This window comes from Heterodontus francisci, chromosome 5, assembly GCF_036365525.1.
Source record: "Heterodontus francisci isolate sHetFra1 chromosome 5, sHetFra1.hap1, whole genome shotgun sequence".
Taxonomy (NCBI): domain Eukaryota; kingdom Metazoa; phylum Chordata; class Chondrichthyes; order Heterodontiformes; family Heterodontidae; genus Heterodontus; species Heterodontus francisci.
The window spans coordinates 174,318,515-174,344,288 of NC_090375.1; the positions used below are offsets into that span (position 1 = coordinate 174,318,515).

The 25,774-nt window shown below is 43.5% G+C and overlaps 1 protein-coding gene across 8 annotated transcripts in view; it reads left to right on the forward strand.

Annotated features, from left to right (window-relative positions):
• The first annotated feature begins 1,851 nt into the window (after window positions 1-1,851).
• LOC137370145 (sperm-associated antigen 1-like) overlaps window positions 1,852-25,774 on the forward strand; it is a 213,841-nt gene continuing 189,918 nt past the window's right edge. Inside the window, exons 1-5 of one of the 8 annotated variants that reach the window (XM_068032362.1) lie at window positions 1,861-1,912; window positions 17,225-17,339; window positions 19,872-19,951; window positions 21,150-21,291; window positions 22,444-22,603. In XM_068032362.1, the coding sequence (XP_067888463.1) occupies window positions 21,152-21,291; window positions 22,444-22,603 (300 nt within the window). In that variant the 5' untranslated portion in view covers window positions 1,861-1,912; window positions 17,225-17,339; window positions 19,872-19,951; window positions 21,150-21,151. Of the gene's footprint in view, window positions 1,913-1,935; window positions 2,167-13,833; window positions 13,970-17,224; window positions 17,340-19,871; window positions 19,952-21,149; window positions 21,292-22,443; window positions 22,604-25,774 lie in introns of those variants that run through there. The other 7 variants (XM_068032361.1, XM_068032364.1, XM_068032359.1 and 4 more) reach the window with 7 other exon arrangements.

Sequence of the window (25,774 nt, forward strand, 5' to 3'; positions counted from 1 at the left end):
ATAAAGAGAATGGGGTAGTGGTAGAGGTAACAGAATGAATGGAGCTAATCTTAAGGGTAATTGACATTGGATATCCCAATCTATGACTGAAGAAAGAACTTACATTTATATGGTGCCTTTGTGCACAAGACGTCCCAAAGCACACCATAGTCAATTACTTCTGAAATGTAGTCACTGTTGTATTGTAGACAACAAGACAGCCAATTTGCAAGCACCATAAGCAGCAATTAGATGATCAGATTGTTTGTGATATTGTTTGAGGGGTATATATTGGCCAGGACAGCAGGAGCATGCCCATCTTGAGGCCTTGGTATAGTATCTCATCCAAAAGACAGCACCTCCAACAGTTCAATACTCCCTCGGTACTGCTTTGAAGTGTCAGCCTAGATTACATGTTCAGTTCTCTGGAATGGAAATTGATCCCACAACCTCCTAATTTGGATGAGAGTGCTACCACTGAGCTGAGGTTGGCATTTATTGTGACAACAGTTTAAAGTGCAAGACTTGTGCTACTGAAGCTGCCTGAATCTTAGTGTTTTGGAGATGTAAAAGCAGATACTTAAACATGCTGGTTGTCATCGTGCAGCAAAAAATCATCAAGGCACAATCTACATTCTGAGCTTAAGGTGGCCAGGTGTTTGAACAGGAAGATTGGATGAACCTCCTAAAAGACTTCCATTTTGTTCACAAGAATACACCTTGTTAACTAATTGCACTAAAATAACATTACTGCGTAAGAAAGCAAAAACACAGAAAAGGTCTTTTAAAAAAATTTCCAGCATCTGTCTTATACCAGTTTTTAAATTCCACCTTAAAGGTTTGTGAAGTGTGAATCACAGGAGGCTATCTGGCACATCATGGCTGTGCTAGCTCTTTGAAAAAACTATGTAGTTAGTCCCACTCCCCTGCCATTTCCCCATAGCTATAGCTTCTGGTGTTATCAAACAAAATTTGACACCATACTACATAAGGAGATAGTAGGACAGTGACCAAAAGCCTGGTCAAATAAGTAGGTTTTAAGCAGAATCTTAAATGAAGGGGAAGAGATTGAAGGAGAGAATTGCAGAGCTTCGACCCAAGATGGCTGAAAGCATGGTTGCCAATGGGAGAGCGATAAAAATTGCAGATGAACAGGAGGCTAGAATTAGGAGTGCAGAGATTGCAGGGATGGAGGAGGTTACAGATATGAGGAGCAGCAAAGCCAAGGAGGGATTTGAAAACAAGGATGGGAATTTTTGAGAATGGGATGGGAAAGTTGAGACATTGCCGGATTGGGTATCAATGTAGATCAGTGAACTTGGGGGTAATGGGTGAATGAGACTGGTGCAAGTTAGAATGTAGACAGCAGGCTTTTGGATGACCTTATGTAGGGTGGAAGATGGAAGCCTGGACAGGAGCATGTTAGAATAGTCAAGTCTGGAGGCATGGATGAGGGTTTCAGCTGCAGGTGAGCTGAGACAGGACAAAGTCAGGCAATGTTACGGAGGTGGAAGTAGGAGGTCTTGGTGTGGATTTGTGGTGGTTAAGCTTGCCGAGGTCAAATAAGACAGCAAGGTTGTGAATGGTCTGGTTCAGCCTCTGCCAGTTGCCAGGGAGAGGGATGGTGTCAGTGGCGAGAGCGTGGCGTTTGTCGTGGGGACTAAAGACAGTGGTTTAGGTCTTCCCAATCTCTCTGCAGAGGAAACTTCTGTTCAAGAGAGGAGAACGGCCATCACTAAAATATGATCACTTGATGGGATATTTGGCATTCGTATTTGAATAGGAGGCAGCAGTACATATGGATTTCAAATTTCCCGCCGATGACGTGCTGAGGTTCTCTCAGTTTCCGGCCGCTGGGCTTGCTGGGTGGAGAGAGGGTTGTCAGTTAATTCTGGATTTGGTGGTGGAGTTGTCGCTGTGGGAACAAGTCCAGGTACAAACCGGCAGTTATGTACCCGTTAATCGACCTGCTGTTTGTGTGTCCGAATGAGAGGGGAAGCGCGTTTAAATTAAGCAGTAAATAATTTTTATTCAGTTTCACCGGCGTCAGACTGTTGCTTTGGCGGTTTCCATGGAAACGTGTCGCGCAAAGAAAAGCTATTTTCTCTTTAAAAAGTGTTTTAAATTGCGTGTGTTCTGCATGAATCATGATGGATGAAGAAGACAACAAATCGAAAAATACTGTTGGTAACTATCTATGAAAGTGTGTAAATCAAATTTTGTGCAGAAGGCGTCGGTGTTTGAGAGTTAAGTGCAGTTTCCCAAATTAAAATGTTAGTAAAATGGCAGCGAATAACTTTCCTACATGTAAGACCGAAGACCATCACTTAGAAGGAGGCCTTTCAGCCCCTGTATCAGTGCCAGGTCTTCAACTGGAGTTTACTCTGATTCCTTGTCCCTGCAATGTTTTATGTTGGATAGTGAAATATATCTACAACCCAGGGTCTGAATTGCATTTTTCTGCTCCTTACCAGCACATTTTTTTTATTCTTTCATGGGATGTGGGCGTCTCTTTAATCTATGTATTTGCACCTCTAGTTCTTCTGTATTAATTGCACTGTTGAAGCGATGTTTTCATAGAATCATAGAAAGTTTACAGCACAGAAAGAGGCCACTTGGCCCATCGTGTCTGTGCCAGCCGAAAAACGATCCACCCATTCTAATCCCACCTTCCAGCATTTGGTCTGCAGCTCTGCAGATTACAGCACTTGAGGTGCATATCCAGACTTCTTTTGAATGAGCTGAAGGTTTTTGCCTCAACTAACCTTTCAGGCAGTGAGTTCCAGACCCCCACCACTCTCTGGGTGAAAAAACGTTTCCTCATCTCCCCTCTAATTTTTCTACCAATCACTTTAAATCTGTGCCCCCTAGTCATTGACCTCTCTGCAAATGTAATTAGGCCCTTCATCTCCTCTCTATCTAGACCCCTCAAAATTTTGTGCATTTCAATCAGATCTCCCCTCAGCCTTCTCTTTTCCAAGGAGAACAACCCCAACCTATCCAATCTTTCCTCATAGTTGCATTTTTGCAGTTCTGGCAACATCCTCGTAAATCTCCTCTGTAACCTCTCTAGTGCAATTACATCCTTTCTGTAAAGAGGTGACCAGAACTGCACACAGTACTCAAGTTGTGGCCTAACCAGTGATTTATACAGTTCAAGCATAACCTCCCTGCTCTTGTATTCTGTATCTCGGCTAATAAAGGAAAGGATCCCATGCGCCTTTTTAACCACTTTTATCAGCCTGTCCTGTGACTTTCAGGGATCTGTGGACATTTACTCCAAAGTTCCTCACTTTGTCTACACCGCTCAGTATTTTCCCATTAATCGTGTATTTCTTTGCCTTGTTTGACCTCCACAAATGCATCACCTCACACTTCTCCGGGTTGAATACTATTTGCCACTTTTCTGCCTATCTGACCAGACCGTCAATATCTTCCTGCAGCCGACAGCTATCCTCCTCGCTATCTACCACGCGGCCAATCTTTGTGTCGTCTACAAACTTGTTGATCATGCCCCCCACATTTACATCCAAATCATTAATATATATCACAAAAAGCCAGGGACCCACTACTGAGCCCTGCGGAACGCCACTGGAAACAGCCCTCCAGTCGCTAAAACACCCATCAACAATTACCCTTTGTTTCCTGCCCCTGAGCCAATTTTGTATCCACCTTGCTGCATTTCTCTGGATCCCATGGGATTTTATTTTTTAACCAATCTGCCATGTGGGACCTTGTCAGAAGCCTTGCTAAAATCCACGTAGACCACATCAACTGTACTACCCTCATCTATCTTCCTTGTTACTACTTCAAAAAATTTAATCAAGTTGGCCAGCCAAGATCTTTCCTTAACAAATCCATGCTGACTATCCTTGATTAATCTGTGCCTTTCTAAGTGACAGTTTATCCTGTCTCTGAGAATAGATTCTAATAATTTGCCCACTACTGAGGTTAGACTGACTGGCCTGTAATTATTCGGTCTATCTCTCACTCCCTTTTTAAACAGAGGTACAACGTTAGCAATTCTCCAATTCTCTGGCACCACTCCTGCATCCAGTGAGGACTGGAAAACGATGGTCAGACCTTCTGCTATTTCCTCTCGCTTTTAACAGCCTGGGGTACATTTTATCTGGCCCTGGTGATTTATCAACTTTCAAGGATGCTAATCCCACTAATACATCCTCTCTCCCTATGTTTATCACATCCAATACTTCACACCCATCTTCCTTAACTACAATATTTGCGTTATCCCCCTCTTTTGTGAAGACAGATGCAAAGTATTCATTAAGAACAATACCAACATCTTCCACCCCAACACATAGGTTACCTTTTTGGTCTTTTATGAACCCTACATTTTCCTTAGTAATCCTCTTACTCTTAATGTATTGATAAAATATCTTTGGGTTCACCTTGATTTTGCTTGCCAATATTCTTTCATGCCCTCTCTTTCCTAATTTCCTTTTTGATTTCACCCCTCCAGTTTCTATACACCTCTCTGCTTTCTGTAGTATTGAGTTCTCTGTGTCGGGCAAATGCTTTCCTTTTCTGTCTTATCTTACCCTGTAACCTCCTTGATGTCCACGGCGCTCTAGATTTGGCCGTCCCACCCTTTTTCGTTATGGGAACATGTTTACTCTGAACCCCTTGAATCTCCCCTTTGAATGCCTCCCACTGCTCTGACACTGATTTACCTTCAAGTAGCTGTTTCAGTCCACTTTCACTAAGTCACTCCTCAGCTTATAAAATTGGCCTTGTCCCAATTGACAATTCTAACTCTTGTTCTGTCCTTGTCCTTTTTCATAATTATGTTAAAACTGACTGAATTATGGTCACTACCACCAAAATGCTCTCCCACTGCTACTCCTTCCACCTGCCCATTTTCATTTCCTCAAACTTAGTCTAAAACTGCGCCCTCTGTTGTTGGACTTGCTACATACTGGCCGAAAAAGTTCTCCTGAATGCATCTCAAAAATTCTGCTCCTTCAATTCCTTTCACACTAAAACTATCCCAGCTAATATTGGGGTAGTTAAAATCCCCTACCAATACTGCCCTATTGTTCTTGCACTTCTTAGAGATTTGCCTACATATCTGCTCAGGGGTTTGCCTACGTATCTGCTCTTCTATCTCCCTCTGACTGGGGTCTGTAGTGCACTCCTAGCAGTGTGATTGCCCCTTTTTTGTTCCTTAGCTCAATCCATGTAGCCTCATTTGATGAACCTTCCAACATATCATCCCTTCTCACAGCTGTAATAGTTTCTTTGACCAATATTGCCACGCCCCCTCCTTTCTTATCCCCCTGCCTATCGCATCTGAAAACCCTGCAACCAGGAACGTTGAGCTGCCATTCCTGTCCCTCCTTAAGCCATGTTTCTGTAATATTTATGATATCGTACTGCCACGTCTATCTGTGCCCTCAGCTCATCTGCTTTATTTGCTACACTCCTTGCATTGAAATAGATACTCTTGAGCACTGCCAAACTTTAAAAAAAATTTCTAACCTTTTTTCTTTCACTTGTTTTCCAATATATATAACTTCACATTACTGTAAACTGAACTGCAGCTGCCACCTATCTTAGCTGCTTGTCATCCTACATTCACAACAACAACTTGCATTTCTATAGCACCTTTAATGTAGTAAAACGTCCCAAGGTGCTTCACAAAAGTGTTACCAAACAAAATTTGACACAAGCCAAATATTAGGACAGACAATCAAAAGATTAGTCAAAGTAAGTTATAAAAAGCATTTTCAATGAGGAAAGAGAGGCAAAGAAGTTTAGGGAGGGAAATGCAGAGGGCACAGCTGCCAGTTGTGGAATGATTAAAATTAGGGTGTGCAAGAGGCCAGAATCTAAGGAGAGGAGACCAGTGTTTCCTCGAAGCTGTGCGGTTGCTACCCATGCAGCAATCCAGAACATACCATGCAAGGAACAAACAGGCCACGTGCAACCAATGTTCGCTTTAAGATGCACGCACGTGTGGCTGCGTGGCAATTTTAAAGGGACTGTGTAATACACCAAGCAGGTTGCGCATAACAAAGAGAAATTATAAGTGCATTGATGCAGATATCTCAGAGGGTTGTAGGGCTGAAGGAGGTTACAAAGTTAGGGAGGCCATAGAAGGGTTTGAAAATGAGAATATTTAAACTGAGGTGTTACTGACTGTGAGTTAATGTAAGCCAGTGAGCACAGTGGTAATGGGACTCCATGTGAATTAGGATGCGGGCAGCAGATTTTTAGATCGGCTTAAGTTTATGGAGTCATCTGTACACTTCAGTTTGCCCCTTAATTTGGTGATATCAGCTACCGTTGATATTCTTGTATCTTAAGTACTGTTATGCTCACGTGAGAACTCGCCCTGCAGATATATAAAAATGACTACTTTTAAAAAGAAAAGTCCAATGTGCTAAAACATGGCTGCCGAAGGTTAAAAGACCTGGCTTTGTATATTCAAACTGTTGACCAAAGACAAAAGAATACGTTCAAAATGAAGAGGTGTCAAATACACCCATCAAGAGACATCTTTGAATTGAATGGGTTCTTCTGAAACTAAGAAGGTGTGAAGTAGCCACATCCTGGGCCATTGTCAGTCACCACAGGGAGGAAAATCCCTGTCTCCCAGCAGAGGCAAGATGTGAGAAACGTTTAGCTTTAAAGGTAGCTCCCCGAAGAGAGAGAAAAAAAACCCGGGAAGAAGCGTTACAAAAATTTGTCCAGCTGCAAGCCGGGAGAGGATCCAACAAGCCAAAAGGAAGGTGCCACGCTGTAAATTCTACATTTTCAACTTGTGCAGCAGTGAACTGGAAGTGATCCTCTGTCTTCAAACTGAACTTTCAACCAAGAGAGAAATCTACAAACACCTCAGGCCTGCAACCAAAGAGAACTTGAACTCCGAGAGAATTCAACAGGTTTATTTGTGCACCCCAAAACCCTATCTCACTTAAAAACCACTTACTCCTTTTCCTTTCTGTCTGTCTCCTCGTGTGTGTGTGTGCGCACGTGTGCGTGGATGCAGTTGCGACAATTTTGGGATAAGGCATATTGCTCAGTAAATCATTAGTTTTCTGTTTTAAACCTACAAGAAAACCTATTGCTGTCTGTTTCTAGATTGGCATCTTTTCATCTATGAAAATGGATATGCAGCAAACAATAGGTGGGATGTCTTCTGTTGGTGCACCTTTGCTGATGGCTATGAAGGCCAATCCTTGAGAGGCAGGTTCTGCCACAAGTGCTGCACGTGAAGCTGCCAAGTGATGCTGCAAGTTGTTGTTTTTGACGTTGGCACCTGTTGCCAAGCTGATGTAGCAACTGGTTATCGTTGCTGCGATCATAAGAAATAGGAGCAGGAGTATGCCATTTGACCTGTCAAGCCTGCTCTGTCATTCAAACAGGTCATGGCTGTTCACCTACCTCTGCCATTTTCCCCCACTATCCCCATATCCCATGATGTCGTTAGTATTCATAAATCTGAGTGTTGCTGAAAATAGAGATATGCAGTCGAAGCTTTTCGTCTTGCATTCATCAGGACAATCCGCAAGAATATCCAATGTAGGGGAAAACAACAACTTATACTGCATGAGAAGAGAGTGCTGATTGGTTGGCAAGTGAACTCTGATCGGTAGAGGCATTGTCATGGAGAATGCAGCAGTTTACGATGACTGACAGTTAACTGCCAAGCTTTGTTTGAAATTTAAACCAGGCATCGTGACTCTGGTCAAGGCATTGCCCTGAGGAATGAACCAGCGAATGGCTGTCATTTGTTTTGTTCAGCTGAAACAGGCGCAATGTTTGTACATATTCTTTCTGTCTGCAAAGAACAGGGCCCTGTGTATTAATATATGTAGCTTCCAGTACATGCAAATGCACAACACTGCGAGCCCTACTGACAATCTTAAATTGGTTGTCAGCGTAATTCTTAGCATACAGTGGATTATTTAGCAAATGTTGTCCAATTGCAGAATCACATCTAATGTTGGACATTGTGTTTTGAGTTTTGCAAGCACGGGCTGGTTGGGTACGGCCTGTAACTTGCCCATTGCGAACAGCAGAAGGGACATGTTGTTTGATATGACCCGCCAGTCTTTGGGACGTACAGCCTATATACCTAGCATCACACTGGCATTGAAATTTATATATCACGTTACTCGTTTGTGTGATAGGCAGGACGTCATTTTGGCTTGACGGCAGCATCCTGTTGGTGGCGAGCACCTCTCTTGGCATTTCTTCACGGTCAAAGAATTTTTGGAAGGTTGTGGTCATTGGTTGCAGGCCCGCTGGTGGCTAGTCAGGCCTAGTCGTGACCGGCTGTTTCTCCCACAGCGCTTACAAGTGAAGGTGTAGTCGCTGCTGGAGGCAATTGGATCTATCCTTGTCCTCCTTTTCTCTTTCATGCAAATTCGTCACTCAGTTTCAAAGGTCTCTGTAGCCCTCCTGATGTAGCATCTCCAGGCATCACAATCTATGGTCTGCGCTTCCCACTGGCAATGGTTGATGTGACACACAGAGGGAATTCTTCAGGGAGTCCTTGAAATATTTGCATTGGCCCCTCTGTTCCTTTTACCCGTGGTCAGTTTTCCATACAACACAATCTTGGAGAGGTGACTGTCGTCCATCCGGGCAATGTGACTCGCCCAACGCAGTTGGTTTTGCAGGAGGACGGCCTCGATGCTGGTGATGTTGGCTGCTTCCAGGACTTCAATGTTTGTGATTCAGTCCTGCCAACGGATCCTGAGGATGCTGCAGAGGCAGCACTGATGGAAGCGCTGTAGAAGGCATAAATGACAGCGGTATAGGACCCATGACTCGGCGCAATACAGAAGAGTGGTGAGGACTATGGCTTTGTACATTTTGAGTTTAGTCTGTGCTCTGAGGCTGTGGTTGCTCCACACATGTTTGTACAGCCTGCCAAATGTTCTGTTTGCTCTTGAAAGCCTATTGTTCACTTCTTTGTCTATGGTGGCATCAAATGAAATGACGTTCCCCAAATAAGTAAATTGCTTGACCTTATTCAGCTCAGTTCCCTCGATGGTAATGCTTGGTGGTCTATATTCTTCTTGGGGTGCAGGCTGATGCAGGACTTCAGTTTTCTTTAAACAGATTTTTAGTCCGAAAAGTTGTGCTGCCTTGGAAAAATGTGGTGTTATACTTTGAAGGTCTGACTGACTGTGGGCCAGGAGAGCACAGTCATCGGTGAAAAGTTCACAGATGGGTTTTTCTTGTGTCTTCATGTGAACCTGCAGACTCCTGAGTTTGAAACGGTCTCTATCGGTCTGTAGCGTACGTAAACTCCCTCCTTGGGGTCTTCGGTTGCCTGCTGCAGCATCATGCTGAAAAAGATGGTGAATAGGATTGGGGCCAGCACGCATCCCTGCTTCACACCATTGGAGATATGGAAGGCACTCGAGAGGTCACTGTTTTGCTTGACATATCCGTACTGATTTTCATGAAACTGCTTCACCATGGCCAGGAACCTGGGTGGGCATCCAGGTTTTTGAAGGATTTTCCAAAGTCCATCTCTGCTCACAGTGTCGAATGCCTCGGTGAGGTCTACGAAAGTGGCATACAGGCCTTTGATTTGCTCATGACATTTTTCTAATTGAGTGCAAACACCATGTCTGTGGTTCCTCTGTTTGCTCTGAAACCACACTGGCTCTCTGGGAGGTTTTCTTCTGCAATGGTAGGCACAAGCCTGTGTAGAAGTATTCTAGCCAGGATCTTCCCAGCAATAGAAAGATGGGTAATCCCACAGTAGTTGGAGCATTCTGATTTTTCTCCTTTGTTTTTGTACAAGGTGATGATAATGGCATCACGAAGATCGAGTGGAATCTTGCCCTGTTCCCAGCAGGCCATGAAAAACTCATGGAGCTTGGTGTATAGGGCTTCAAGGCTTCCGGTGGAATTCCATCGGCTCCGGGGGTCTTTGTTGTTTTTCATCTAGTTGATGGCGACACCATCTATTTGGACATACATGGTGTAAATAAGGATTGAGCCATTTGCTCACCATGCAAGCTTGATGCTGAAATGGGGCGAATCAAAAATATCCTAGCTATCCCGATCAGATCATTTCTCGCTATATATCGCGCAAACTTATGAATGGGCCTAAGGCCGTCATTTTCAGCCCTGAAAAGTGTCCAATCTACCTCACATTACCCTCCTAGTTTTGTGTCATCAGCAAATTTGAGAATATTACAATTGATCTCCATATCCAAGTCATTTATATAGATTGTAAACAGCTGTGGCCCAAACACTGATCCTTGCGGTACCCCACTAGTAACAGCCTGCCATCCTGAGAATGACCCGTTTATTCCTACTCTGCTTGCTGTCTGTTAACGAATTCTCAATCTAAAACATTAAACTCTCTACTACTTATGCAAATGATTTGGACTGTTCTCACTGATTTTTGCATAAAAATGGATTTGAAGAATGTAACTGGCCTGCTGAAGGGAACAATCATTTCTGGAATTACAAATTTCTCAGCATCTAGCTGAAAACTACTGGTAACCCCTGTTGGTCACACAATTTAAAATGAACATATTTACAACGGAAATGGTTCAAAGTTCGCTGTTTTCTGCTGTGTAAACAGATTTAGCATAGCAGGGTAGATTCAGTAACATGCAGTTTCTTTAAGGCGATGAATGTGTTTTCAATGCTGCTATGCATTAACAAATCATGGGGAATACTTTGCCAGTCTGGCCAAGGGCCTTCCGAAATGTTGGCAGAAGATCCACAATATCCAGCAATGCTGAAAGGATACAAATCTGCAATTCACTGATGCTGAACTGCACTGCTGACAAGGGAACTGACAGTTCAACATATTTGTATAGAGGTTTGCTACTGACCTACAGTGCTAATAAAGCTCCAGAGAACAGGGCCCTTTCCTGCAAAGGCAATGAACAGTTTAACTATAGAACGACAACAAACTGGTTGCATCCTTGCACAGTAGTGTGGGAAGCTATCTGAACCAGCAGTAGATGCTTGAGCACAGAACTAATGCACACTAGCCCGCAGGATATGTCGCCATTTCCCTCTTTCGCCAGCTAGTGACTCCCAGGTGCAATAGTTGACATTCAGGGCCTTCATGTCACGCTTGCAAACATCCTTGAAGTGGAGCTTTGGGCACCCCACTGGTTGTTTGGCTCCAGCTACCTCACCATATAGAACGTCCTTGTGTATGCGGCATTTTCCATCCTGTGGATATGTCCGATCCACCAAAGCCGCCTCTGATTAGTGCCAAGACACCTGGGAGTTCTGCCTATGAGAGAACTGCCGCATTTGTGATTTTGTCAAATAAAACACAAAGGGGTTAAACCCTAACAACAAAAAACATTTACTTCAGTCAGGTGGAAATTGAACATGGGAACCACCCACAACCCTCACCACTTGGCCGTAACAGTACAAATCATTTATTGTATAAGGCTACATCTTGATAATCTGAAAAATATTGGAGTTGATATGGTTTATACTACGTGAAGACTCGATTTTTGTGCATTTGTCACCATTCAAAATAATAATCATAACCCATAAGGTCCTGCATCAATGTGACAGTTACTATAATTGAAAAAGTCATTTGCTATTTTTAAAAAAAAATCCAAAATTAATGTTTGTTTAGGAACATAGGAATAGGAGTAGGCCATTCTGCCCATCAAGCCTGCTCCGTCATTCAGTTAGATCATGGCTGATCATCTACCTCAGCACCATTTTCCCGTGCTATCTCCATATCCCTTGATGTCATTAGTCTCCAGAAATCTATTGATTTCTGTCTTGAACGTGCTTAATGATTGAGCTTCCACAGAATTCCAAAGATTCACCACTATCTGAGTGAAGAGATGCCTCCTTCGTCTCAGTCGAAAATGGCCTATCCCTTATTCTGAGATTATGTCCCCTGGTTCTAGACTCACCAACCAGGGGAAACATCCATCCTATCACGCCCTGTAGGAATTTTCAATGAGATCACCTTTCATTCTTCAAAACTCCAGATAATGCAGCCCCAGTTTCCTCAATATTTCTACATAAGACAATTCTGTCATCTCGGGGATTAGTCTGCTGAACCTCCGTTATACTCCCTCTATGGCAAGTATATCCTTCCTTAGATAAGGAAACCAAAACTGTACACAATGGGCTGGATTCTATAGAGCACTTGACGTCCGGATCCGTGGTGTTGGGGAGACCTGAAGATGGCCCTGGATGAGGCCAGCTACGTTGACTCTCCTGAAGTACTGCTGCGATCTTCACCCCAACAGCTGGCACTGCCACGTCTATTTAAATGAGCTGCTGCGCTTGGAATTGCGGCGGTTTTTTGGCGTGCGAGCCGCCATTTTTTCGCCAGGGGTTGGCTTATAGAATTCAGCCCACCACTCCAGGTGTGGTCTCACCAAGGCTGTGTACAATTGTAGAAAAACATCTTTACTTCTGTACTCAAATCCCCTTGCAATGAAGGCCAACATACCATTTGCCTTCCTTATTGATTGTTGCACCTGCATGCTAGCCTTTAGTATGATCCAAACATACTAATGTGCAGAACAATATTTTTTGAAATCTTGGATAGGATTATGGAATTACAGTGCAGCAGCTTCAGATTTGTGTTTTATGTGGAATCTAGCCCAGTGGTTCAGGAAATTGCCTTGCTCCTGCAGAAGTTTCAATGTACCGCTATCTCACCAAGAGATGCTACATTGAAATGTGCATGATGTTGCTGTACTTATGTAATAGTTACCCACTAGACATGGAGATCAAGTTATGGCTTGTCCATTCCAGTTCAAGTAATTTTTTAATAGTTAGATAAGCCTCAATTACTGTCAAACATCCTCTCTGCACTGAAAATTAATGTTTATAAGTGTGAAGTGTCCTTCCTTCAGATTGTAATTATTGTTGGAGATTTTTAAAAATCAAGCTTTTTGACTGTTATCTCTCTCTCTCATCCCCATCTTTCTTTCTCTTTATTTTGCTTTCTGCACATGATTTGGCATTGAATTAAATATTCTTAACTGATGCTTTCTGTTTCAGAAGCTGGTTAAAGCGATGCATAGTTGCTTCCCCTATTCACACAGTTCCCAGACCCCTGCCAAAATAGATTTTTAATCACTGCAAAAGATCATAAAAATTCTGTGGGCGAATGTAAGTGCTAAGAACGGCTGGTGCTGTTACTTCACTAAGTCCAGCCCCTCATACTGAATATAAGTAACTGCATTGCTTCCCTCTGCCACCCATCTCCCCATCTATAATGAATTAAAAACCTTATGTCACAGAAATAGGACAACAGGAAGCACTTTCTGTCTTAAAAAAAAATTGTTATTTTAGTCACACTTTATGTCAACTTTTTGTGTTATAAATTCCTATGTCCACATTTATGATGGAAATTGCCATGGTAAACATGTTAGATTATAATTACATCCTGCTGCTGCTGCTGTAGCTGCTCATTTTGCAGCAGATGTACCCGCAGCAATTGCAGAGAATATTCTGCACGGTAACCAACTTTCTCTTTCAGCTTCCCAAATTACTTTGGGTTTATTATTATGGTTAGACAGCAAAACATATTATATTAAATTAAGGACTGAGTGTATGATTTTATTTAGAGACTAAATTACATCACTTTACCCTGATCCAATTATCCCCTGCCTTCTGACCGTGCTTCACCTGAAGATTACACTTGATCTTGATTCCCCATGCGCAATGTCACAATTGGAGGAATCAACTTGTATTCTTTATTACTGTAGCAATGTGTTACTTAATCAGAGGACTATAATCAAAGCAACAATTTTTTTTTGCCTAAAAAGTCTTGTTCACAAGACACAAGATGGGACTTGGCAGTATACTGAAAATGAAACCTATGCATTGTTTACTTGAAAGTATTTACTTTAGGTCTCGCACATGAGATGAAGGCTGTCACTGATGTCGGCGCTACGGGAGCCAGTGGACAAAGAAAAATGTCAGCTCTCGATGCTGCCTGCTCCAGTCACCATGTTTAGAAGGGCGATAACACGGGCGTCCCATGCATGTGAGTCTGCAGATCGTGATGTCAGTCAACATGTAACACTGATTTGATGCCCCCTGTCATTTTGGGCTTCACCAGTCCTGCTATTGCATTCTTTTAAACATGCCACCTCCTAAAACCAGACCTGCTGCCACAGAGCAGGGCAAGGATAATGCCGCCTGTGGCTGTCAAGGACACCCTGGCCATCAACTTCCATGCCAGCGGATCCTTTCAGGCTGGAGCCGATGACATTACCAACATTTCTCGGTTTGCCATGCATCCCTCCATCCCGGAGGTTACCTACGCCCTGTGTGCAAGGAGAGAGAAGCAGAAGGAGTGGGCATATGGCTTTGCCAGGATAGCAGGCTTCCCCATGATGCAGGGAGCCATCGATTGCATGCGCATGGCTTTGCGGACACCACATCTCAATGGAAGCGTGTACCAGAACCACAAAGGGTTCCACTTCCTGAACATACAGCTGGTGTGTGACCACGCACAGACAATCAAGTTGATGAAATCCTGCTATCCTGGCAGCAGTCACAATGCTTTCATCTTGCACCAGTTTGCCATTCCTTTCTATCTTCCAGCCACCATCTCGAACCAGAGGGTGGCTGCTCTACACAGGGCTGGTGATTCCCCTCTGCAACCCCACCACACGTGGACAGCATTCCTACAATGAGAGCCATGCTGCAACTAGAAACATTGTAGATTGCTCAGGGAGTGATTTGTGGTGGTGTTTGTGTCCTACACAACCAGTCGGTGACCACCTTGGGAAGGGAGGGGGCATCCTGGACATGAGTGCTTTGACGGGCTGTCTGTGAGTGTCTAATCAGACTCTGGTTCCCCTGGAAAAATCTGCAGATCACAGTTGCTCTGCATTTTCCCACCTTTCTGTTCCCTTATCACAGACCATCATCATCTCTTAGCCAAAATTCTTTTATAAAAGATAGCACAAAACAACCATTCCATATCAACTTTATCCAAACAACACTTCCAATAATATGTACGTTACTGAACTATTCACCCTTGTGCATTACCTTAGTGCCTGTCTTGTGGGTACCTTTGCCTGTCCTAGTTTTCCTATGCAGTGGCTACAGCATGACTGGTGGAAGGCTGCTAATTTTCCTTGGGGGAGACTGCAGGTAGCCTTGCAGGATGACCGTGATAGGTTCGGGGCCTTGAGGGCCCGGCTTTGGACTGCACCACTTCAGCATAGGCAGCAGCAATCTGGACTGGCTGGATGACCGGCAGGGGCACTGGCAGAATGGTAGTAGTGGGAGCACGAATGCTATCGTTTTGAAAGAGGACAGCAGGTTTGTGCACTGTGGAGCCACTGCCACTCCCTCAGGGTGGCGCTTCAGCAATCCAACTGATCTGCTGGAGCACAGATTGATGGACTGCTGAGAGACCCTGCAAGCCCCTCTCAATAATGGTATCTGCAGCCATGATGAAAGAAGTCTAAGCCTGCATGACACTGAGCTGGGCTTGCATGGCAACATGCAGAGATCTCATGGCAGTTTGAGTCATGGAGCTGGCCACCACTTTCACACTGGAAAGGATGGCTCTGAGGTTTGTGCGAAGCCCTTTGCCAAGTTGGAGCTGGACTTCTTCATGCTACTTGATGGTGCCGAGGCTCTCTAACAGGCTGCCGATGCACGGAGGATTTTATTGTGCATGCTTATCAGCCTTTTCCTGTATGCCGCTCCATCAAGATCCTCACCTGAGTCCTCTGTAGCAAAACTGGTTTGTGACCTTTTCCTCTGGGGATCTGGCACCTACGCTATCCTTTCCCCCGGCCTTGCAGCAGCCAATTCATGTTTGGTGACTCACCACATACAGACTTCATCTCTCTACTACCCTCTAAGGTAAGCACTTTGCCAATATTTGAGTGTTGGCTGCAAGTGTTGGATTGACTGACATTGCTTCTTCTTCACTGTTTTGCCCCTCTTGGACGTCAGCCTCCCAAACCACTGCCTGGCTCCATGCCAGTTCTTGAGTATCAAAAAGGAGAAAGGCAGAGGGTTGGGTTGGGGGGAGGAAGACAAAAGGTGCATGGTGACACCATCTGTAGCTTGTACATCAGAAGAGATTGTGGGGTGATGGGGGCAGTGCGATGTAATCTGCAGGGCTATGGACCAGGTGCTGGAAGGTGGGATTAGTTGGGCGGCTCATTTTTTTCCGCCAGCGTGGACATGATGGGCTGAATGGCCTCCTTCTGTGCCATCCTTTTTCTGTGGTTCTAGTCTTTTTGATTAATTTTTGTACCTGTACACTAGCTTTTAGTGATTTTGTGCATGGACACCTAAATCCCTATTCTCTCATCTTTCAAGAAAATATTATGAATTATTTTGTTTGTCTTTATTTGGATCAAAAGTGGATGACTTCACACTTCACGACATTGAATTCCATCTGCCAAAATTGTACCCACTCACTTGGTCTATGTCCCTTTGTAGCTTCCAGCTCCCACACAAAACTTACTATACCTCCTAATTTAGTGTCATCTGCAAACTTGAGCATACAAGTCGTTAATATTTATGGTGAAAAGCTGATTCCCCAGCACAGACCCTGGGGAGCATTAGTTGACACATCCTGCCAATCGAGAATGGTCTTCTATTCCTACTCTGTCTGTTACCTCCCAAGTTTCCTATAGCTGATAGACCAGTCTTTGGGAGCTTCATGGATGTAAAGATTTTATCCCTCATACTCACTTGGTCTCCCTTTCTCTCTTGCACAAATGCACACCTGAGTTTTAACGGTTTTTGATGATATCGGACATCGACTACAAATTTGGCAAATTAAAATGTGTCTTTTTTTAAATGTGAAGTAGCATTCCTGCCAAGGCTGGAGTCTTCTTTTTAGATCAAGGATGGGAACAGTGGCTTCATTTCATGCATATTTTGTGGGGATGGTTATAATTTCTTTTACTTCTACTGTTGTATTGTTCATAACTTGAAAATATTTTATCCTTTATCTAATAATTTTACCAAAAATTATAGGTTTGTAAGATTTTGCAATCTTTGGATAAAGGTCAGTGAATCTTACTGTAATAATGCTATACAAAATATTTCATGGGCTGAATTTTACCAGCCCCTTGGCATCGTGGATCGTGGCGGGGAGGCCCGTAAAATACTTGCGGGGGAGGCTCCATGATGCCGAGAAGGCCCCTCCGCATATTACCGGCAGTGGCGGGACCTTGGGGCGGCCCCCCATTCGCTTGGTGGCGGCTCCCCAATTATATGTAAAGGATTTACTTGCCTTTCCTGATTATGCTTCCTGCAGCCTCTCGATCCACGCTTCCACATTTTAAGTTGAACGGGTGGCTGTCTCGTGCCGTCCCGTTCACGAACCTGAGAGGCTGACGGGACGTCGGAAACAGGAGTACTCGACAGTGAAGGTAAGTTAGATATACAGGGGTCTGAGCACTGCATACTCGGTGGGAGGGGGGGATTATGGGAGCAAAACTCTGCATATTTAAAGGGAGGTGGAGGGGATTACAGGAGTCTCAACTCTGCATACTTGAAGGGAGGGGGGTTATTACAGGGGATAAAGCTCTGCACTCTTGAAGGGAGGTGGTAGGGGGTTGGGACTACTGGAGGCAAAGCTCTGTAGGCATGAAGGGACACATTGCGTACCCTCCTTCCGTGAATGGTGTCTGCTCTGCACCATTGTATGTTTATATGTGTGTGAAGGAGCAATGACACTCTAGTCACCTTGTGTGTGGGGAGGGTACCAGAAACGGCAGGAGTGTCAAGGTTACCTGGCTGGTGAGGGTAATTGATGCAGCTGGTAGAATTTTCATGTGGTCATGCTGTGCCACTCTTAATAAGAGCAAAGATGGGCGATGCCATAGTTAATCCATTAAAGCACCTGATGTACCCCTCAGCAACAATGCCTGCCCTGTTAGGAGCCTTCGATAAAGTGAAGGAAACAACTTTATTTATCACATGGAAATGCATATGTCTCATCCCAGATTGTGAGATCCACTTCTCCTGAGGATCCATATGTGCTGGAGGCAAAATCAACAGGCAGATGTGATCCACACCGAGGCCCCCTGTTGCGAGCAGCAGCCCCCAATGGGAGCTCGCTATTACAGGTTGCTGCGCATCTACAGGCCTCACATGACTTGCCAGCAGATGTCAGAGCACCAGTGTTAGAGGGGATTGCGCATGTAGAGAAGGTGGTGACACGTCTCTGTGCCCTGCCCAAAGATGACCTGCAGCCCATGGGCTTCGGTGGACATCCTATGCCTGCAGTCCTCATAGTGGCAGCAGTCCTTAAACTTGATGCTATGCAGCATTTCAGCGGCACACCGGAGACTTTTGTGGGGTCGCACAGTCAGCAGTGCACCACTGCATTAGGGAGATCACCGATACCCTACACCGGAGGGCCAGGGAGTATGTCCACTTCAGGACGGACCCTCACAGCCAGGCCCAGAGGGCCATCATTTTCATCACCATTGCCAGATAACCAAAGATTTTAGGATTCATAGACTGCACCCATGTGGCTATCAGGCCTCCTGCCAGGCTACCGCCTGCAGACGTTACCATTAAAGGAATCCTCTCAACCTAGGTGCCGCTGCTATGTGATCACCGTAGATGCTTTGTGCAGATCTGTGCCCGCTTCTCAGGCAGCTGCCATGAGACCTGGGTCCTGCACCAGTCCCGGCTGCCACTGCTGTTCACTGAACTGGCTCAGCTGGAGGGGTGGCTTCTTGGAGACGAGTGCTATCCCTTGCAGACATAGCTCCTAACACCAGTGAGAGACCCCAACATTACTGTGGAGGAGAAATACAATGCCAGCCACTGTACTACAAGAGCCACCGTTGAGCAGGCGATCAGCATGCTGAAAACGTGCTTCCAGTGCCTGGATAGATAAGGTGGTGCCCTGTACTATGGGCCGAAAAGGCCAGCTCCTTTATTTGCTGCTCGCTGTGCTCTGCACAACTATGCACCCCCTAGGAGGCAGGCCTGGCATGATGTGGAGAGCCATCAACAGAATTCCTTCTCGGACTATGAGGACGCTTAAGACCTACGATAGGAAAAGCGCATGGGAGAGCATATGGCACCCAGGCTGCACATGCAGGGTGTGCAGCGAGCTAGGGATATACAGCAGTGGCTTATCAGACAAAGGCTCTCTGCTCCATAGGAACTGACATGAGCTCTGCAAGCCACACATGACCCTCGCTCACATCTGCAGCATCTCTGTGTAAACTATTAAAGGCAGCAGCTGACTGAGCCAATGTCCATGTCACTGCATCCGTGGAGATGCTCATAAGTAATGGTGGCATGGCAATGCTGTTATTTCATATATTGGCTTTCCTGAGGGGCCAATGGTGCAAAGGGATTTGACATTGGTGCTACATGCTGGCACACATCATTCACACAGAATAAAGGACACACATGTTGAAGAACATTTAGTGAAAGATGTCTTTACATTGCTCTGACACCCGTGCATTCCCATTTGTGTCAGTGTGTTCTCTTTAAACGCTTGCGAGTGCCTCTTCTCAGTGCAACCTCTGCGCTAGCAGCCTGACTGGACGAAGGCTACCCTTTGGCTGTGGATGACTTTGGCGATCGTCCTCTGCGCACATGAGGCCTGGAGGGCCCCGACTGGCTGGGAGATTGATCGTTCAACCTCTTCTGGCATTGAACCCATTGACGCCAGATGACCCCACGGCTTCTCACCTCCACTGTCGCCTCCAGCCAGGCTGCCTTGGCCAGGCGGGAGGGCCACCTCTTACCGTTGCTGGGGAAAAGGACCTTCCCACCTTGGCTGCACAGCCTGGAGGAGAGTGAGCAAGGAGGTATCGCTGCACTGTGGGGCCACCCTAGCGCATCCCTTTGCCATCCTTGGTTTTTGGTCTGGTCCTTTGAATGCAAAGGACTTGTCACAGGCCTGAAAGTTAACTCTGCTTCTCTCTCCACAGATGCTGCCAGACCTGCTGAGTATCCCCAGCACTTTTGCTTTGCTGCCAGATTGACAGCAGCCTCTCTCTCCAATAGTGAGGTAAGTATTTATTTGGCAGCTATCAGGAAGCAGGTGCTGGGGTGCTTTAAATAGGGACCCAGCACCTGCTACACAACTGACAAAAGGTCCTTCACTGCGCCGGATGTCCTGCCTCTCCCCATGTAATATTGGGGGTGGGGTGGCGTGTTGCGTTGCAGTGATGCGAATGAGCCCCCATGTGTAATATTGCGGGGGCTCTGCAGCGGCCGCTGATTGCAGGCACGCCGCCGACTTCAAAGCGTGCTGCCGCAAAGTGCGAATAAAATTCAGCCCGGTATTTCATTATTTGAACAAGCTGCCGCGATCAGTCCTTGAAATTTAAGATATTCAAAGTATTTAAAAAGGTGTCTCAAGGAATATATTGTGGTTGTGATTCTTTGCGGTGGTGCTAGTTGGATGACCATAGACACTCTTAAGTTCTTTAGCTGGAATGCTCAAAATATAGCTTGTAATCCAGATCTGGCCTGCAAGCTTCAGCTATCCAGCCCATGTGCATAAAGTTGTTAGCTGCTCCCCATTCTCTGTACATTTCCAGGCTGAACTCACCCCCGGCTCCTCACTGTTTCCCTTCGTACACTGCTGATTCCTACCTCTCCTGCTGTTCCACCAAATGATTGAACATGATTGCGCACTATGGCAGGAGTTCTCACAATATCATGAATTCTTAACCATAGTCTGCAGCAGCATTACATCACTTGTGGGAACAGCACCTGCAGAAGGTAGATAGTGGTTGAGGGGGGAGTAATTGGGAACGTTACTGAGAATAGGAGAGTTCCAATGTAAAATTGAAGGAGAAGTAGAGATAACTGCAGCATGAAGTTGAAAGAATGCATAAATCCAAAAGCTTCAAAACGATATAAGAAGGATACAAAACCATTGCTCATCCTAAGCAGTTCCCATCATTATTAATATACATCTTTTATATTGAACCCTTAAGCAACTGAGTGCTTCACAATGGGAAAAGGTTGGGATGCCCTCTTCTTTAGTTTTTTAAAAAATGAATCTCAGATTCTATTTAGGTGCTAAACTAAAGTATTCTAAGTGATCAGCCCCAGACTATATGTTCACTTTTTTTTGTGACCTCAAATGTACTTCCATAATGTAAACTTTCAGTGAATTGCATGAAAATAAAAACAGCAAAATTGGCGTTCATAGAGTAACAATAGATGAATAATTGACTTTTTGGCATTCTTTCCAGCCATGAGCACAGAACCAGTTTGCTCTTTGATGAGCCAGGGAACCACCAAGACATACAAGCTTCCAATCGAACACTTGGACTATAATTTTGTGGAGAAATGTACTGATGTGAAGTATCTGGAAAAAATTTTGATTGTGCTGAGGTACACACACATTATAAATATCTCACTTTTGTGACGTGATGCACATATTAATTGACACTTCCAAATCTGGAAAGATTTTCTGTAAATGTATCAAGATATATATTGTCAAGCAAATTTAGTGAAGTATTTTGTGCATAAACCAAAGAAGGTCTTTTTCGAAAACAATGGTGTATGGTATCGCAGAAACGTGGTTGTAGTGTTCAAGAATTTAATTGAACTTACTACAATGTGAAGCTACTAAACTTTCTTGGCTTCAGTTGAAATTATAAAATCTAATTAATTCACAGTGCAATATAGTGCTAAATCTAATCAGAGCCTTTTGTGTGTTGAAAATATTGAATGTTTTCATTTGTTGTCTAGTGCGTCTTCAATTGCAAATCAATGAACCTATGGCATTTGGTATCAACAGATACAAAATACTGTTTTCTTTAAGAAAAAAAATGGACACTCCAAGCTAGGCAATGAGTCCCAGCAACTCTTTAACTTCAACTTTAATGTGGTAGCATTATCCAGCATGCTTCACTTTCAGCTATTACAGCACATTTGCACTCAAAACTTTTAGGTCAATTGTCTATTATTGTAGGTAGTACTTGGGTAGCATATATCATTTTGAGAAAGTTATGAATAATTAAGACTTGAATAGTGGAATAATGGAATTTGCAGGCAAACATGGTTAGAAAGAAAGATTTTAGTTTTTAAAGGATTTTACTTTTATGAATTTTATGACATTAACTTGATTGCATGTCGTGCAAAGTGCTTTGAGGGAAAATACGACTAGAAATTCAAGTTTGGTCAGGCTCCTGTTTTCGTGAGAAGTTGTATAAACATAATTTTATTTAGTTATTTCTCTTCTAAAATGGTACCTCTGCAATTTGCACAGTGGTTTACTGTTTCATTTTATTTAGGCTTGCATGAATAAAGTAATCTTAATTCCTTATTTTTATTACACATCAAGAAGGTTTGTTAGGAAATTGTGATAAATTACTTACCAATTATAAGACCATGTTACCGTCGACCATTTTCTACATTCTATGGATAATCAATTGATATTTTTGTCTTTGTTACTTATGTACTAACATGATTTTGTAGCAGTCAGCTTAGTTTATGTTCAGGACATCACTATTACTGCTACCTTTGTATACAATGTTCAAGGTCGGGTGAGGAGGGGTTTTATCCAGATCTTATATCATTTTGTGAGAAGAAGATTGAAAAGCTGGATCCTAAGAGTCGAGCCCTTCGGAAAAACAACCCACCAGCAACTGCTGCTAGCTTCACCAAAGAAGAATGGGAAGAAATTACCAGCGATCTGAAGGTATACACTGTCCTTAAATGAGTAGCAAATAAATATTTCATAGAGGGTGGATGTGTAACTAAAACACCATCACTAGAATTTAGCAAAAACTTTTTTCTGTGTTCACTTTGCTGGCAAGAGAAGTCAGCCAATTTGTGTGGTTGCTTTCAAAAGAACCAATTTTCTCTCCCTGTATAAAACTCACATTTAGTATGATCCCTTTAGACCTCAAAAATGTGGAATTCCTTACCACCCTCAGCTGTTACAATCTACAGGCTTGATTTTGCCTAATCACTACCGATTTATTTTATCTTCCGCCCTCCTCTTTTTAACATTCTTGACGTCCTGTACTGTAGAATTTGATCCTTTTTCTACATTTTAAAATTTTAGAAATGGTTTAGTGGCATCACACAATTTACACCTGCGCATATACTTTTTGTATGTGAAAGACAAAATCAAGATGCTTCTGTAGTAAATGAGTTCGTAAAATGCAGGTAAAATAAGTATTTGAACTTATAGTTGCCTGTGAACTTACTAAATACTTAAAACCTGTTTTGGTACAAAATAATGATTGATTATGTTGTTCGTGTAATCCAGGATGATTTAAACTTTAGTAGTTTCATTGGCACCCATGACGTGCAAGATATATTTAACAATGTCACATCTAATGTCTTTATGTAACTATTTATTAGGACTTAAAGAAGCATCGTTGCCACGGGGTAAGTTTATTGGACCCCTGAATAAAATACCTGAGTTTGAATTTTAATGTTGCTAATCTACTTATTGAATTGCTAACCATTTTATGATTCCTTTGAAAGGGTAAAAGAACTTCCCTGATAGGACTGAGGGGTGGTGGTGGGGGTGTTGCGGGGTGGTGGATCCAATCATGTACCACAGATTAACCAAGAAATCAGACTGGCCGCAGTCCTGGAGATAGCTGGAAACTGATTACCAGGCCCTCCTAACCAAGGGGAATTGCAAAGGATTAGGAGACAACTGTGGTGGAAAAGATGAGAGGTGTATTTTTAGTGATCAATGGAATAAAACAGTGCTACTAATCACCTCAATGTAGCTTTTATGAACAAATATTACTCAGATGGATTTCAAGACTTTTAAAAGCAAGTTGCTAAAGCGGGGCCTTTTAAACATTTTACAGCACTGCAGTTAGCTGGGATTTTAAACAGAGCAGTGCTGTGCCTAGATGTACTTTAAGCAGATCAGCACTAAACTCTTGTAAAGCACCAATGCAGTGCCAGCTGTATCTTTAATTTTCCTTCATCAAAAAATCTCTATGTAGTTGTTTAAATGCATCATAGGAACAAGAATAGTCCATTCAGCCCCTCAAGTCTGTTCCACCATTCAATATCTGTATCTTAACTCCAACCACCAGCCTTTTATACCCTTGACTAGCAAAAACCTATTGATCTCAGAATTAAAATTATTATTTGAGCTACTGTCTACCGCTTTTTTAGTGGGAGAGTGCTGCGCACTTCTATCAGCCTTGGCATGAATAAGTGTTTCCTACCTTCTCTCCTAAATGGCTTGGCTACCAATGGAAAAAGTTTCTCTCTATCTACCCTATCCATTCTTTTCAAAATCCATAAACCTCAATTAAATCACCTCTTAAACTAGGCTTGTATTCCCTGGAATAGAGAAGTTTATGTAATCTTTCTGCATAATCGAACCCTTGGAACCCTGGTAACATTCCAGTGAATCTGTAGTGCACTCCTTCCAAGGCCAATGTATCCTTTCCAAGAGGCGGTGCAAGGAACAGTACTCCAGATCTGGACTAACCAGGGTTTTACACAGCTGTAGCAAAACTGCCTACCCATTATATTCTAGCCCGCTAGTTATAAAGGCTAACGCTCCATTAATGTCTTTGATCATTGTAACTACAAAGGCCAGAATGAACCGTTACGACCAGGTGAGAAAGAGGTCTAGGGTTCCCTTTCAGCCTTCACCTGGACTTAACGTAACAGGGTTTAATTTTAAACACACCATGTTTTTTAGCTCCCCCTTGGTGAATCCTTGTTCACCGCTTTCCAATTATAAGGCAAAGAAACCAGCACAAACAGGCTTTCTTAAGTTTAAAGAAGAAAAGTTGAAATTTATTAAACTTAAATTCTAATTCGGTTGACGCCTACAGGTACACGACGCGCCCATGCTAGCATGTATGCACGATACACACATGCAAATAAAGACAAAAGAGCAGAAGAAAAATAAAGTGGAAAGGTTTGACGCAATATGTGAAGAGTTTTTGTTACGATTCTTCGAGCTCACTGTAGACTCCTTGATTGTAGGTAGATCTTGCTTTTTGGTGGGGCCCAGTATTCTTCTTAAACCTTGTCTGCTGTAGGAGACTTTTCTCTCTTGGGGTTCATGTGTCTTCAGTGGATTCAGAGGCTTGTGAGAAAGAGATGGGAGCAGGCAGACAGGAGAGGTTGTGGCGAGCCAGCCAGGAGAGATCTTCTCAGTCCAGGAGCATTCTTTTTTTTCCCAAACTGCTTGAACAAATTCAAAAAACTCAGGTTGCTCAGCAGGTTAGTCATGTGACTAGCTGGTTTGACCATGTCCGTTTGTGTATTCGCCCATCTTAGCAGTCAACCTTGAATGCGAGCTCTCCTGCCTTCAACGTCTGGTGATCAGAAGTTCATTGTGGGTTGAATGTGTCAGGGAATGGCTGCTTTATCCTTCCAAACACTGTCTGTTAATATGCAAATGTCCTTCCAGCCAAGATCTGCCAATTTTTTAAAGCAAGTCCTTTCTTCACTTCAACAACGGTTTGAAATTTAACATCCATGTGGCAAAATTAATATGCCTCATTCTTGGCAGTTGAGGGCTGGCATGAGAAACCAATAAATTAATTTAGATATAATTTTCAGTACAACAAAAAGAAATTTCATCTGTTGTCCAAATTTTGTTTCTCATCTCAAAACTCAGTGGTTGGTTATGCACACAAGCCAATTCTTTGGTCATAATGCCGTAGATCTATAAGTCAGCCTTTCAAAATCGGAAAATGGCTGTGTCAATGAATCAGTTTCTACAAATTTGCTGCTCTGTTTAATTTCTTACAGTTTTGCAATATGAAGCTGAATTAACATCTTGGGCAGCAACTTGACTGCACAATGGGAGCCTGATTTAAATGACATGAAAGTTGGCCAGATTTAGAATCATGGGCCCCTCTACATGTGG